Raw genomic sequence first — 14,266 nt, forward strand, 5'->3', positions numbered from 1 at the left:
CTACTACTACTACTACTACTACTACTACTACTACTACTACTACTACTGGTTCTGGAGAACCCTGACTAATACACACACCATCAATATACTTTTTTCCATCTTGATTTTTTTTCACTTAACATTTTATTCTAGGGATCAATTTTCAGCAATACAGAGAGTTATTTTTCATTTTGATAGCTTCATAGTACTCCATAATGTGGATGTAATCCAGCTTTTCAACCAATCTCCTTCTAATGGACATTTGGGTCATTCCAGTCTTTTGCTATTACAACTAGTGTGGTAGTTACAATAATGTATTCAACATTTCCTTACTGGTGGGCATTTAAGATATCTCCAGTTTATTATTATTTTGTTTTAAAAAGTTGATGAAATAATGACCTTTGTATATAAAGATACCCGAGAATGCTAAGAGAATAGAGAGTTCCCAAAGTGAGTCACAGCGTATGTATGATATGTGTATTTTTGATTTTTAAAAATTTTCACAGAACTTGGCATATTCTTTTTTTTTTTTAAGTTACAGTAAATTACATTCCCACGGGCAATGTATGACAGTTCTTATTCCTCACATCCTCTCCAACACTGGATACTGTCACCCCTTCTAATTTTTGCTAATATGACAAGTGAAAATAAAATCTAATTGTCCTTTAAACTTGCATTCCCTGGCTACTAGTGAGATTAAGCATCTCTACATATTTAGTGGTCACTGAGATTTAGTTTCCTATGACTTGCCTACTTCTGTCATTTGCACATGACTGGGTTTTCTTTTTCATACTAGAATATAGTAAAAGATGAAACCCTTTTGACTATTTCTTGAGGTTAGAGTATGATCCGGCCCAGAAGTTTCCCTAATTTTGGTACGTTCTAACCAAATCAAAACTTAAATCTTTCCATAATCCACCCTCACCCCCAAAAAAAAGGGAAAAGAGAAAAGTGTGGTACTGCATATATGTCCATGAGGACAGGGACTTGTTCACCTGGCACATTCAAATGACTGAAGACCAGGGACCTCCCTGCATGTTCTGCTTTGCACAACCTTCCTCTAGGACTTTTATACGTCTCTGAACTGATGGAAATCCCAATAATCACAGACTGAGTTTCCTGTTGCCTCAGTAGGATGGGGCTTAGAGTCAGATTAATTTTATTTAGAAAAAATAGTGACTTTTCTTACACCCCAGAGCTTGGAGTAAAATTCATACATGCCACACATCTAAGGAAATGTTTCAAAAAATAATATTTGGGGAGGGAGGACTAGAACTAGAAGGAAAACCTTAGTCTAACTGGAAGAAGAATCCCACTCATGGATCCCAAGATAAGATTAAATAAGAAAATGTGGGCAAATTATGAGAAACCAGAATATGAGAGTATTAGGACTTAAGAAAGTTTTGACTTTGGGATGAAAGAAGTGGGGCCCCAAAGGGTTTTGTGTTCAAAAGCAACTAAGTATTTGCTATGAAATTATTTTTCATCATCTCAGCAAGAAGGGATCAGATGCAAGACTTAAACCTATGTGTATAAAACAGATTTTGCAATTTCTCAATATGGATTTTAGAAAAAGATTTGTCATCTCCCACTCCAGATCTCATCCTACACAATATACTATGAGATACACTACTCTTGACTTGTGAAATAATTGAGTTTTAGAATAATGAGGTTCTGAATATTAAAAATATAAGTATAAATTAAATAAATCAACATTAACAGCTGCTTAACAGTGATAAAATATATTTTTATTTACTTCGTTGAGTCAGAGGGTCATAAAAAAAATTATTGCTAAAGTAGATACCAGGCAAACAGAACGGCGCTTTAGAAGTCCAGTTACCTTGGAGTTTATTTAAACTAAGAGAAAAAGGTCATAATGTTTTCATGCAATACATACTTCGTTCTTTAAATAACAATTCTGACAAATAACAGAAAGAATTAAGGAATGCTGTATTTGTGATCCATACAAAACACCAACATTTTGGGTTATACATAATTTAAAGAAATGTCCCAAACACTTTTCAAAATACTGTAGTAGCCAATACATAGAGGCATGCCTTAGGTGGCCATAGGAATGCAGTTTAGAAAATAAAGAAAAAAATCACACTGTAACTACTCAAATTCTTCAAAATCACTGAACAAGAAAAGCAACAATGAACTTCCATACTGGTTTTACATAACTTCTATACAGTACCTTGACTTAAATCCAAGAGCAAAAGTTAAGCCTCTCCTCCTCTATTTTTGGTAAACAACTGCATGGTAAACTTAGATGACATTTCCCCCGGATTTTACCTGGGAGTGGCCTTTTAAATTTTTTATTTAAAAGAGGGCAGGTTTGGCACTTTTATACTGATGTCACCAATGTTAATATTTCTTGGGATCTCAGGAAGATTCATATTCTTTACAGCTGATACAGCACGGGCTGGAGCTCCCGCTAAGCCAGCCTGTATACAGAAGCAAATAAAAGAAAAAGAAAATGTACAGCTCAGGTGTAGCCCATCAAAAAACACTAAAGCTGGAGGACAATGATAAAAGAGTTTCATAAAACAAGCTTAGAGACCAGATGGTAGTTTGAATTGGTATGGAATGGTTACTTTGAAATACTAATCTATAAAGAGAAAACAGTTGACACCTTAAAAAATACAGTGAATACATGCAATGATAACAATGTAAAGATTTAAATACAAATTAACCTGTGCTACGGAAACATCACACACAATATTCAAATGACAAAGCTAGATCTTCACCTATATTTTGATTTAACTGACTTATGATATAAGCATAAAGCATATTTTACATTAGCTTCCTTATTAGACATCTCTTGCAACAACTGTGATAGATTTTGGGTTTTTGCTTTTCAACTGTCATTTATTGTTAATATATGCTGTGAAATAAAAACTGAAAGTAGTAAATCATGTTCGTTTAGTTTCTTAGGGCTAAACACTTAAAACATTTCAAAACAATGAAGTTTTTAAAAATTATTTTTTAAAATTGTAGAGGCTCTTCTAAACTTTCCTAGGAAAGTTCTAGGACATTTAAAAAAAAAAAATCAGGCTTTTAAAGTGAAGCTTCAGGACTTCCCTGGTGGTCCAGTGGTTAAGACTTTGCCTTCCAGTGCAGGGGGTGCGGGTTTGATCCCTGGTCGGGGAGCTAAGATCCCACATGCCTCGCAGCCAAAAAACCAAAACATAAAACAGAAGCAATATTGTAACAAATTCAATAAAGATTAAAAAAACATAATAAAGTGAAGCCTCAATCCAAAGAGAATGGTTCTGCCTAAAAATGAAACTGCAAGAAGAGGATCAATCCAACCCTTCAATGAATTAGTAAAAATATAATGATTAAAAAAATTTTGTCATATATAGTAGATTCAACATATGTTCAGTTTACAATATACAAATTTAGAGAAAGGAGCATAAATGCAAAAGGTAGGATATATATAAATAAATGAATTCTAAAATTTCCAATACCATTTAGTGTACAATATTTGGCTTTCATCTTAGTTGGAAAATTTATAATTTGTGAAATAATTTTGAGAGAAAATATGCTTAAAAATAAAGAAAAATGGGGCTTCCCTGGTGGCGCAGTGGTTGAGAGTCCGCCTGCCGATGCAGGGGATACGGGTTCGTGCCCCAGTCCGGGAAGATCCCACATGCCGCAGAGCGGCTGGGCCCGTGAGCCATGGCCGCTGAGCCTGCGCGTCGGGAGCCTGTGCTCCGCAACGGGAGAGGCCACAACAGTTGAGAGGCCCGCGTACCACAAAAAAAAAAGAAAGAAAGAAAGAAAAATGCATATATATCACTTTTCTCAAATAGCTTCATATTTTTATGTTTTAATTTATCTACCAATTAGATTTCATCAATTTTTATTCAGGTTATGTAATAAAGCCAACAAACACATGTGAATTCGGTGTCATACATTATCTTGCACAAAAGCAATTAAGTAACAAAAACAAATCTTCTACTTTGCTTAGATTACATATATGAGACAGTGTCCATGTAATCAGAAAGATTAGTTTTAATGTCCCTTTTTGTAATTTAGGTTTTTTTTTTTCATGTAATCCTACCTCTTTTAATTAAAAAAATAATAATAATAAAGCTGTTACCTGAGAAAAATCTTGACTGATACAAAATAGGCCAGTGTAAACTATTTGCTGAATAAAGGATACAAACATTGTTAAGCAATGAAATAAAAGCCATAGATTATCAAGTTAGAATTGGAAATAATAGAAAAATCAGTAAAATAGTATTTAATAATATATAGTCCACACAGGCAATAAGGGTGATATGGATGAAAAACTCCATACCCAATTAAAGACTGAATAGGGTTGGAGAATTCAATTTTTATAATTTAATGGAGTGTAGTTGTTTTTGATGTATAACTAAAAATTTGACTGACCTCTACATTTATACCTACCTGAAGCAATGCAGTTTTTGTTATACCCCACCTCTCTCCAACTGCCCCCCAAAAGATGTTGGAGATATAGATGAATATTATTTAGGGTAGCATGAATCATATTCAAAAGGATCTTTAACTTGATCTTTTCAAGTTCAGTGTTTAGCTCCCAAAATTTAGAATGGTTTAGGATCAGAGAAGACTCTAATTCAAAGAGCTTCCTTTTGCTAGGAAGTATGTTGTTTGCCAAGGGAACAAAAATTATTTTACAAACTTACAGATAACCTGGAACTAAGTATCATTTTTCCAGTAGAAGGATTTTATAATTTTTCTAATTAAAAAATCAATTTGCCACTATTGCTACTTTGGAATTTCTATACAGGGTGCTAATTGTGAGTAGGCTATAGAAAAGTAATGACAAGGTATTTAACTATAAACATTTTAAAAGGCATGAATTATTAGAGGATTTTATTGTTGAGAAAAAGAGAGAAAAGGTAGGGTGTGTATGTGTTTGTCCATCTGTCTGTTTTACTGGATGCTATGGTTAACATTTATAAGTAGTAAAAATACTTTTCTTAGTATTAAATGTCATTGTCAAGAAGCCTTCTTTTCCATAATACCCTGTACCATGAGCAGCTAAACTAAAGAATAAAACTTCATACTGTTAAATGTCATTAGATTAAGTCGTTTCTTTTTGACCACAGATGGTGTTGACTGTTAGCTGCTAATGAGAATACATAAAGTCAATATAGCAATTGATTTCAATAGCATACATGTGCCAAATTCATATTATGTAAAACCAAAAGAAGTTTCTAAGTCAACAAACTACAATTTCTCTAAACATAAGCAGCAAGCCATAGACATGCAAAGGATGGTAACTACTCAGAACACGCAAATGAATCAAGAGAATCAAATTATTTCTCAAGCATGTTCAATACTTTTGTGTAGTTATGTCACAAATTTAAATGATAGTAAATCTAAAAATTGTAATGTGTACTTCAATTAAGTTTTAATTAAACTAACATTTTAAGAAATCAGATTCTTTAGAATATAAAATGTAAAGAAAAATATGAGAAGGACTGTTGATCGCTATTCAGATGCTTAAATGAGCTGTCAATGTTTACATACAAAAACTCAGGGCTTAAAAAAAAAAAGACTTCATGTCACTCAGGTAGTTAACACCAGAACTGCTATAAAACACATTTCAGTTTCAGACTTCCATGAATGTGAAGTCTGAAACATTTTTATTAAAGAATAAAATGTAAAAGAGGTAATTTGCCATTAGGAAATCAGTCTGCCAACACAAAGGTATAAAGGAATTTTCATCTTAGTTAAGATTTTTTTTTTAGTAGGATATACTCAAAACAAGATAACTTTCATTAAACACAATTTTTTTGAACACTAAAATTTACAGAAATTAAGTTTACCTGACTTGTTAGTGGTATGTACAATTTAAAATGTAAAAATAAGATACTTCTGACAGTACAGCATAGTTCTTATAGATTTAAGATTACACAGTTGACATAAAGGAGAAATAAAAAGAATGAAACCCTACTGGAGAAATAACTTGTTTCCATCTATGTTGTTATACTTGAGCACCACCATGGCAGGTAAACTGCAGCAACTCCACTAACAAAAACAAATACATGAATCCAAAGCAGTTAAGAGTATGAATCGGATGGAAGAATGAAGTACAGCATATAAAAGAATGGTCATGTTTTCTCTCCCATGAGATTAAATAAATTAACAGAATTAAGAGAAAGAAAACAAAATGAAGTCTGCAAGTATACCAAAATGAGGCCAAACAGAAGACTTATACAGACATACTCTCAGAAATTTCAAGCACTTGAATCACAAAGATAGTAATGGATGGATATGATTTGGTTTTGATTTTGTTTTTAAATTGCCAGACCCAAAAATAAACAAAATATGTGCAAGCGAAACTGAAAAAGCAGCATTACTAAAACATATTTCAAAGAATCTGAAGACTCCCTTTTCCTCATGCAATAAGCAATTAGCTTTCTCCAAGGGAAAAGGAAAGAACCTAGATATTTACTTCATCTAACACATAAAATTTCCTACCATCTTAAAATATTTTTTCAAGCTTGATATATAGCATAATAAGATGGTAGTTGAAATAATTTGTACATACTAAAACCTTTACCCACCCATCCTGCTGGAAGTTGCTATATGCACATTCATAATTTTGACCTAACAGCAAAGTGAAAGAACATCAACATTAATAAACACAGTATTAAATGGTTTCAGACTCAAAATCATTAACAAAATAATGGCAGGTTTTGAAAGCATGCTTTGAGCAGAATAGAAAATGTCAATATTTTAATTTCTGAATTTAAGGCAGAATAACTTTTAAACTGGGGACAGGCTTGCTCTTTGCTTTAAAGGCAGTGCTTTAATACTGCAATTATAAACAGATTAGAAATGCTGATGACGGTCCTCTAGTAAGCAAGAACTATGGCATTTTATGAAAATTTTTATCAAAAATGAGAATATTTAAAAATTTTTAAACCTTTCAGTACTAGTCATTTTATGTAATCTTAAATTACAGTTTTAATTTCTAGCATAGGATTTATCTGTGTGAAATAAATATAGCAGACCGATGTCATTTATGGATTTAATATAAATAGTTTTGACCCTCACAAGTGACCTCAAGGGTCCTCATCATAATTTTGAATAAGAGAGTAACTGTGTGTCAAAGTAGAGGGGCAAAACCAACTCACAAGCTGACTTTCCAACATCTGTATCTTAAGGCCGCTTTTTTTTTTCTCTATTCTTTGAAAATAGATACTTGATTTAAAAAAAAAAAAGCAAATTACTAGTTCTAGTGATGGAAGTTATAAGACCTAAGTGATTGATGGTTCTTTGGTAGAAAAAGCAATTTAACATAAATTAAAGACTGGAACATAGAAACTGGCAGTGATTGAGATCAATGGAGTAAATGAGACCATTACATATTTTCAATTCCCAGGATAAAGTAATACAGATCCAGGGTCCAAAAGTGGTGTCCCTAGCTTCATGATACATAGCCCACTAACTCGGGATAAGAAACTGTAAAGCTACCTGTATGTTGCTGCTTCTTAAACACATCCAGAAAGTAGTAATTTAGTGTCTAAAAAGCAATGCCAAATTCCCAGTGGCATTTTTCTAATTACTAAAGTGGTTAATCTAACTTGTTAAGTTTACACATTTTTTCCTTGCATGGCACTCAATAAAGTATTTTCATTTTGAAATTTTTAAATGGAAGTATATGAACATTTTCATTTTCTTGAAATGGTTTTGTACAAAAAAGTTGTTCATCACCATCTCTACATGGAAATGTTTAAAGAGTAATTCACACAGGTAACTTATGGTGTGAAAAATGCACAGGAACTAGCAGACAAAATTTAGTTTTGTACGGCTTGGAGTCTACTTAAAACAGTTCCAATTTTTGCCAATATGCTTTGTAAAAATTTTCAGGGTTTACAATACCTTATTGAGTCTTACTATGATATGTTTGGATATCAGAAGGTTGCTACAGTTAAAATACATTTTATTTTGGTCAATATAATTAATTCCATGTTTTAGAGTATTTATTTCTATTTTAGAAGATTTCTGATCTTACTTTTTGTTGGCTACTTCTAATATTCACCTGTTGTCAAAACTGCAAAAGCAATTGTTAAGACTTTGGAACTGAAAACCATTAGGTCGGGGGAAGGGACTATTTAACAGTCACTGTCCTAAGCCTTTACCGGTTCCCACTTTGTATGCTAATCTCTAAAGGTTCAGCTTTTGGTTTTTAAATTCACAGCTTCCAAAACCCAGCATACAATTTTATGTTAGAATCCTAATTTAGAAACATGGGGGAAAAAAATCTGTGAGTTAAATTAAGGTTCTGCCATATGATGCTAAAAATAAACTGATTTACATACAAAGTAAATTGTCATTTCTACAAATGTAATTTGTCAGTTAAATGACAATGTTTAAAAAAAAAGAACAAAAAAACTTAAACTTTCCTTTTACAATGCAGGCACACAAAACAGAACAAACATGACATCAATGATATACTAGTAAAATACACTAAGTCCAATAAAAGATGAATAAACTACAAGGAGAAACTAGAATGGAAAATAGGCTACAGGGACTATATGGGTTCATTAACACAAAGAATTTTTGAGTCTGGCCTAAATAATTAATTGCCTTTGACATCATTTTGCTTTCCCTTTGTTAAAATACATTTTTCTCAAAGTCAGCAATACCTTGTCTACCTGTCCTGTCTGGGAGATTGAAAGATAAAGGTCTGTAAGAGAGAAGAATGGAAAGAGCTAGAAAGATCAGGATGTTCGGAAAAAAGAGGACTGACTTTTAAAAAGTAGTGACTAAATTCAGACCCATTTATTCATCTTGAAAATCACATGAAATACATAAAGGCTAACAAGTCTCCCCAACCCCACCCCTCTACCTCCACCCCCAGGGAGTCCTTTTACTCCTAGGCAGATTCCTGAGTGCCTCTTACACTTCCCCCAAATCCCACCAACCTCCCAGCTTAAATCCTCCTTTCCCAAGATCCCAATGTTATAGTAAACCATTTATCTATCAAAGCAGGATAGGTGAAAATATATTCAGAGCATATCTTTGCTTCTCGTCTCTTTAAAGATCTGGGTGATCTTTGCTTCTACCTGTCTAGGTAATGGGAATTAAACTGGTTCACTTTTGACTGTTACCAGAAATATACTACTTTTAAGATAAAATAATAAAATCTTTGATTTCTGACAAAGTAAAGGCGACTCGATACATCCATGTTATATTTTAAAAGCTGTATATTAATTATATACAGGCTTCTTAAAAGATAAATGATATTCTAAACATTACTTAAATTAATTTTTAAAACATGATAAACAGGTCTTTTCATCAATCATGGTATTCTGAACTTTAAGATTTGCTTTGTAGCTTTTCGCTTACATAATCATTTTAACTAAAATTTTGTAAGAGTAAGATTAATAAAAGCTTATAGCTTGCTCTCAAATAATTTTGGATTATTCTGCAGTCATATATTTGGTAGATATAACCAGTTTAAATAACATGGAAAAGGAACCCATATGAAAACTCTTGACATTTCACTGCGTCTGGAATAAAGCTGGTAGCCTTCCAAACATATTTAAAATATATGAAAATTGCTGAAAAATTACATAAAATCAACATTATTTAAACACAATTTCTTAAAGTATGATCAGAACTATATGGCTTCACCGTGACTCAAAACCCTACTTTATGAGGAAAATATTAGCAGACATCACATATAGAGAAACACTTGATAAACATATGTTAGTTTATCAATCAGATTTAAAACATACTTTTTTTGTAAAGGAGAAAAAGAAAAACTAATTTGGTAGCAGATAACAATTGATTATACATATTAAAAGACAATCAGTGGATGAAAAACAAATATTCACCAGTATTCAAAACCATTTTAAATAGCACGTTTAAATAGCATGTTTCTGTTAAAGGACTTTAAGTTATAATGTTCTTATAACTATTTCCACTAAAAATGTAAATTCTTTATTTTACTGTTCTTTATAGATTAAAAAAAACAGGCTCATTAACGAAGTTTTACTGGACAATCAAAAAGAAAATATCCATTTTGTAATTATTACAGGTCCTTCATGACTTCTGTCAATATTATATATAGCAAACCTAAGGAGGAAAAGGTGGGCAGGTGGGAGGAAGGGCACCACCAATGGAAAGGAGTTAAATACCTGGAAATGTGATAATTCCAGACAAGAGGTCGATATATTTTTACAGATGATTACATGGAATTCACAAATTACCACATATCCACTCATTTTAGACTAATTATTAATGGATTGTATCACTGTCTGTCTCTTGGCATTTAAAATCTATAACCATATAGTTTTGTAAAGCAAAGTTTAACAGACATAAACTTCAAGTTATCATTTTAAAACTTTAAAAACTATAGCTTAGTGTTTATGGTAAACCTTTTGCCATATTGAACAATACACTACAAGCCAACTCTACTAAATAATACTCTTAGCCCTTTTCCTTGTCCTAAAACAAAATTTTCTCTATTAATCTAGTTTGTTTTCCCTTTTCAAAAATCAGTATTTTAAAAATTGGCTGTAGAACACACAAAATATATACAATTACTTAAAAAGAGTCATAATTTTAAGCTCTTCCCCATTACAACCCTCTCCTTTGGGAAACCAAGGAGGATGATAACTTGAGATAAAGAGAAATTAAGGACTATTTTAATTTAAAACAGAACATTGGAAAATGTTTTTATACAAAACTTCAACTGTTTCTAATCCTCAGATTTCAGATTTATCCACCATCCTGTGTTTCATTCCATTCCAATGAGCACAGCATTTCAAGCTGATCTTTTGAAAAGCCAACAAGATAAAAATTCTTCAGAACTCACCTGTTGTAAATTAATGCTAGCATATTTTTAATATCTTTCTGCTTTTATAGTAATATTTACTTTAGATCAACCAAATAACTGTACTAATAATTATAAATAAAATTAGTTTTCTGTATTATGACTATAAATACCAAAGGTAAGAGTATCCTCAAACATGTGTAGTATTGAATGAGATATCAAGACTATTCATCTTTCTAAATTTCTGTATAGCAATAAGAAACAACCAAAATCATGTAAACTTGAGAGGCTCAGCTACAGCACCTGTTACTGATATTCAGCCTTGTTATTGGGGGAAGAGTCATACAATTCTAAAGTAGAGTTTTACAAAAGGCGAAACTGCTGGTTGGTCCTCATTCACTCAATTTAGCAGCACAAAGTTAGCTGTATATAACTAACCAAATCTTTCTCTTCTAGAATGCAATAAAAGCCATGAATACGTGTATCATTATATGGAATGTATGATTTAGCTAACTTGTCAGTGACCTTTGGGAAGGATCCAGAATTAAAAGATTAGAGCACTGAATTTCTTTTTTCAATGTGCACTCAGGCCTACTAAGCACCCATTATAACACTACTTCCTTATGAGAATTCCATTTTCTCTCCTTTCCTTTTGCAGAAATAGTTTTATAAAACACTAAATTTATATACCTTTAGAAAACCAGTTCTAAGACTTCCTTGATAATTAATGACTAAGGTTTAATAACAAATATTGATTGCATTATTCATAATTTCTTTTTTAAGCAACAAGAATTGGGAATTTTATTCATTACCCAAAGCAATTACAACTGTGGCTAAAAGAATACACAAAACTATTTGGTGGATAGTGGTCACAGAACATTTAACATACTAAAATGTGTATATTCCACTTCTTTTTAAAATTGAATAAGCATACCAGCTGTACCTAAAGGGTGATACTGAAGGACAAACAGTGAAAGCTACAAATCATGCATAATTTATGATCATGCTTACTACCTTCATTAACTAAAGCACTTTCCATTCTTACCTCAGATTTCTCCAGTTTATTTTGTGCATCAATTTGTGTAACAATCTCATTCATGTTGGTCTCCAATACCATTCCCCCCATCACCATTTCTGCAAGAATATTGTGAACCTAAAGAAAGAAAATTCACTATAAGAATGTTTCATGATCCCAGTAATTTTTCTTTCAAATACTGCTGTTTTATGAGCTGTAAAAAATAATTTGGAGTGAAGACTCATAATACACTTATGTCAATACTGTGAAGCCTTAGGCAATTATACAAACCTCTTTAAATCTTAGTTTAATGAGCTGTAAAACAGAGATAATAATAGTACCTCCTTCACAGACTGATGAAAAGATTAAGTGAGGTCAGTGACCATGGAAGTGCCCAAAACAAAGTAAATAATCAATAAACATTAGCTACCATTATAGTATCAGGATTAATGCTAAAAAAAAAAAAAAATGACCCATAAGGGCCTTTTATACCTGATTCTTAGTAATTATTAAGTTGTTTTATGCTCGAGGTACTCAATGAGGCTATGTGGCATTCCTACAAGCTCTAGATTTAAAATGAAGTAAAAGTTTCTTTATATTATAGGTACTTTAATAATGCTTTTACCCCAAAGCCCTCTCTATATATCTAATTACTCAGATTTTTTATGATCAAATACATCTTACAATGACAAAAAAACAACATTTTCCATTGGGGAGAAAAACTATAACCCAGGTGTTTTGTCATAAGGTATTTTACTGGATCAAAAATCACCAAGTCAAAGCTGGAGTGTCACAGAAGAGTATACTGTGCTATAATTTTTAAAAAGTAATGTGGCAGCATTAAGAATGGAGACTCTGAAATTAGAAAGGTATAAATATTGACTCTATCACTTATTAGTTGTATACCCTTCAGAAGTTAGTTACTTGACCTCTCTGTTATCTTATCTGTAAAAGAGAGGTAGAAATAGTATGGGTACCTCATAGAATTATCATAAGGATTAAATAAATTCAAGTGAAGCACCTAATAGGTGCTTAAAAAAAAAAACCTAATAGGTATTTTAAACAAAAACTTTAAAAAATTAAATGTATAATTATACTGTTTGATTTTCATTCCTTTTTAAGATTTCATGCAAATGTACTCATGATTTTTAAAATTCCTATTATTTACTGATGTTTCATTTTGGAAAGATGGACACCTCACATACCAATTTTGAAGAATTACAGAAATTACTTTTCCTTAGCAAACAAAACCAGAAGCTACAATTGTTTTAAACAATAGTGCTAAATATCATCACTTCTACTACTATCTTTTCTGTTACTAGATACCATTTATTAAAACTCTGTTTTGATGCTGCACTTACAGTATCTGATTTAATTCTCACATTAACCTTTGTTACAGCTGAGAGAATAAACCAGCTCACTCAAGACGCATAAGCTAATATGTGGCAAATCAATGACTCAAACCTAAATCTGAGTGATCTAAGTCCAATACTTTGCTTTCTTCTGTTAACAATAATAAATGAAATTGATACAGCAAATCATAATCTATGAAAATTCAATTAAAGGTCAAGAAGATAACTAGGTGATAAAATAAAATTACCTTATACTAGCTAATAGGTACTATATGCATAAAAAGTGTTCAGAAAGAAAGGCCATGGCCAGGGGACAGAGATTCATTAAAACTTGTTTTAGCAGTGGAAATTCCTCTTTTTTTTGTGTGTGTGTGTGTGTGAGTGTGTGTTATGCGGGCCTCTCACTGTTGTGGCCTCTCCCATTGCGGAGCACAGGCTCCGGACGCGCAGGCTCCGGAGGCGCAGGCTGAGCGGCCCAGCCGCTCCACATGTGGGATTCTCCCGGACCGGGGCACGAACCCGTGTCCCCTGCATTGGCAGGCGGACTCTCAACCACTGCGCCACCAGGGAAGCCCCCCTCTTTTCTTTTTAAAACAAATTCTTAAGCAATAGCATGACTTATATGCTGATAGAAGTGTAACAACTCCACCACCCCCATTTTGCTCAGGCTTTCTTATGGGTTCATCCCTACATATACATTGTACTATTGCCTTTCGAAACATCTCAGAACACAAGCACTAGATTGGTGGAAACTACAGATTTCAGTAATACTGAAATATCTACCAACTTTAGAGGTAACAAAATATGAGCAGCCTACAAATGTGGGTCATATGTAAGAAATTCTAAGAAATGTATGTAAATTTGTCCTTAAAGTAAAAATAATTCCTATGAAAGCCAGTTCAGATCCAGAAGAGACAGAAAATAGAATTGAAGGGCCTGTGAGCTAAATTCTTAAACATAATCTCACTTATTATAAAGATAATAAATGCCTAAAGAGTGTATTCTCAGTGAGGAGGTACAATATGTTATGTAGAAATTTAAGGAGAGGGCTTCCCTCGTGGCACAGTGGTTAAGAATCCGCTTGCCAATACAGGGGACACGGGTTCGAGCCCTGGTCCGGGAAGATCCCACATG

At 32.7% G+C, this 14,266-nt stretch overlaps 1 protein-coding gene across 3 annotated transcripts in view; it reads right to left on the reverse strand.

Annotated features, from left to right (window-relative positions):
* AP3S1 (adaptor related protein complex 3 subunit sigma 1) overlaps nucleotides 1–14,266 on the reverse strand; it is a 138,588-nt gene that overhangs the window by 66,998 nt on the left and 57,324 nt on the right. For 2 of the 3 annotated variants that reach the window (XM_027099777.1, XM_027099782.1), the window contains exon 5: nucleotides 11,811–11,918. In XM_027099777.1, the coding sequence (XP_026955578.1) occupies nucleotides 11,811–11,918 (108 nt within the window). Of the gene's footprint in view, nucleotides 1–1,705; nucleotides 2,424–11,810; nucleotides 11,919–14,266 lie in introns of those variants that run through there. The other variant, XM_027099769.1, reaches the window with a different exon arrangement.

Source organism: Aethalodelphis obliquidens, unplaced genomic scaffold, assembly GCF_003676395.1.
Source record: "Aethalodelphis obliquidens isolate GAN/ISIS:26980383/991018 unplaced genomic scaffold, ASM367639v1 scaffold4, whole genome shotgun sequence".
Classification (NCBI taxonomy): Eukaryota; Metazoa; Chordata; class Mammalia; order Artiodactyla; family Delphinidae; genus Aethalodelphis; species Aethalodelphis obliquidens.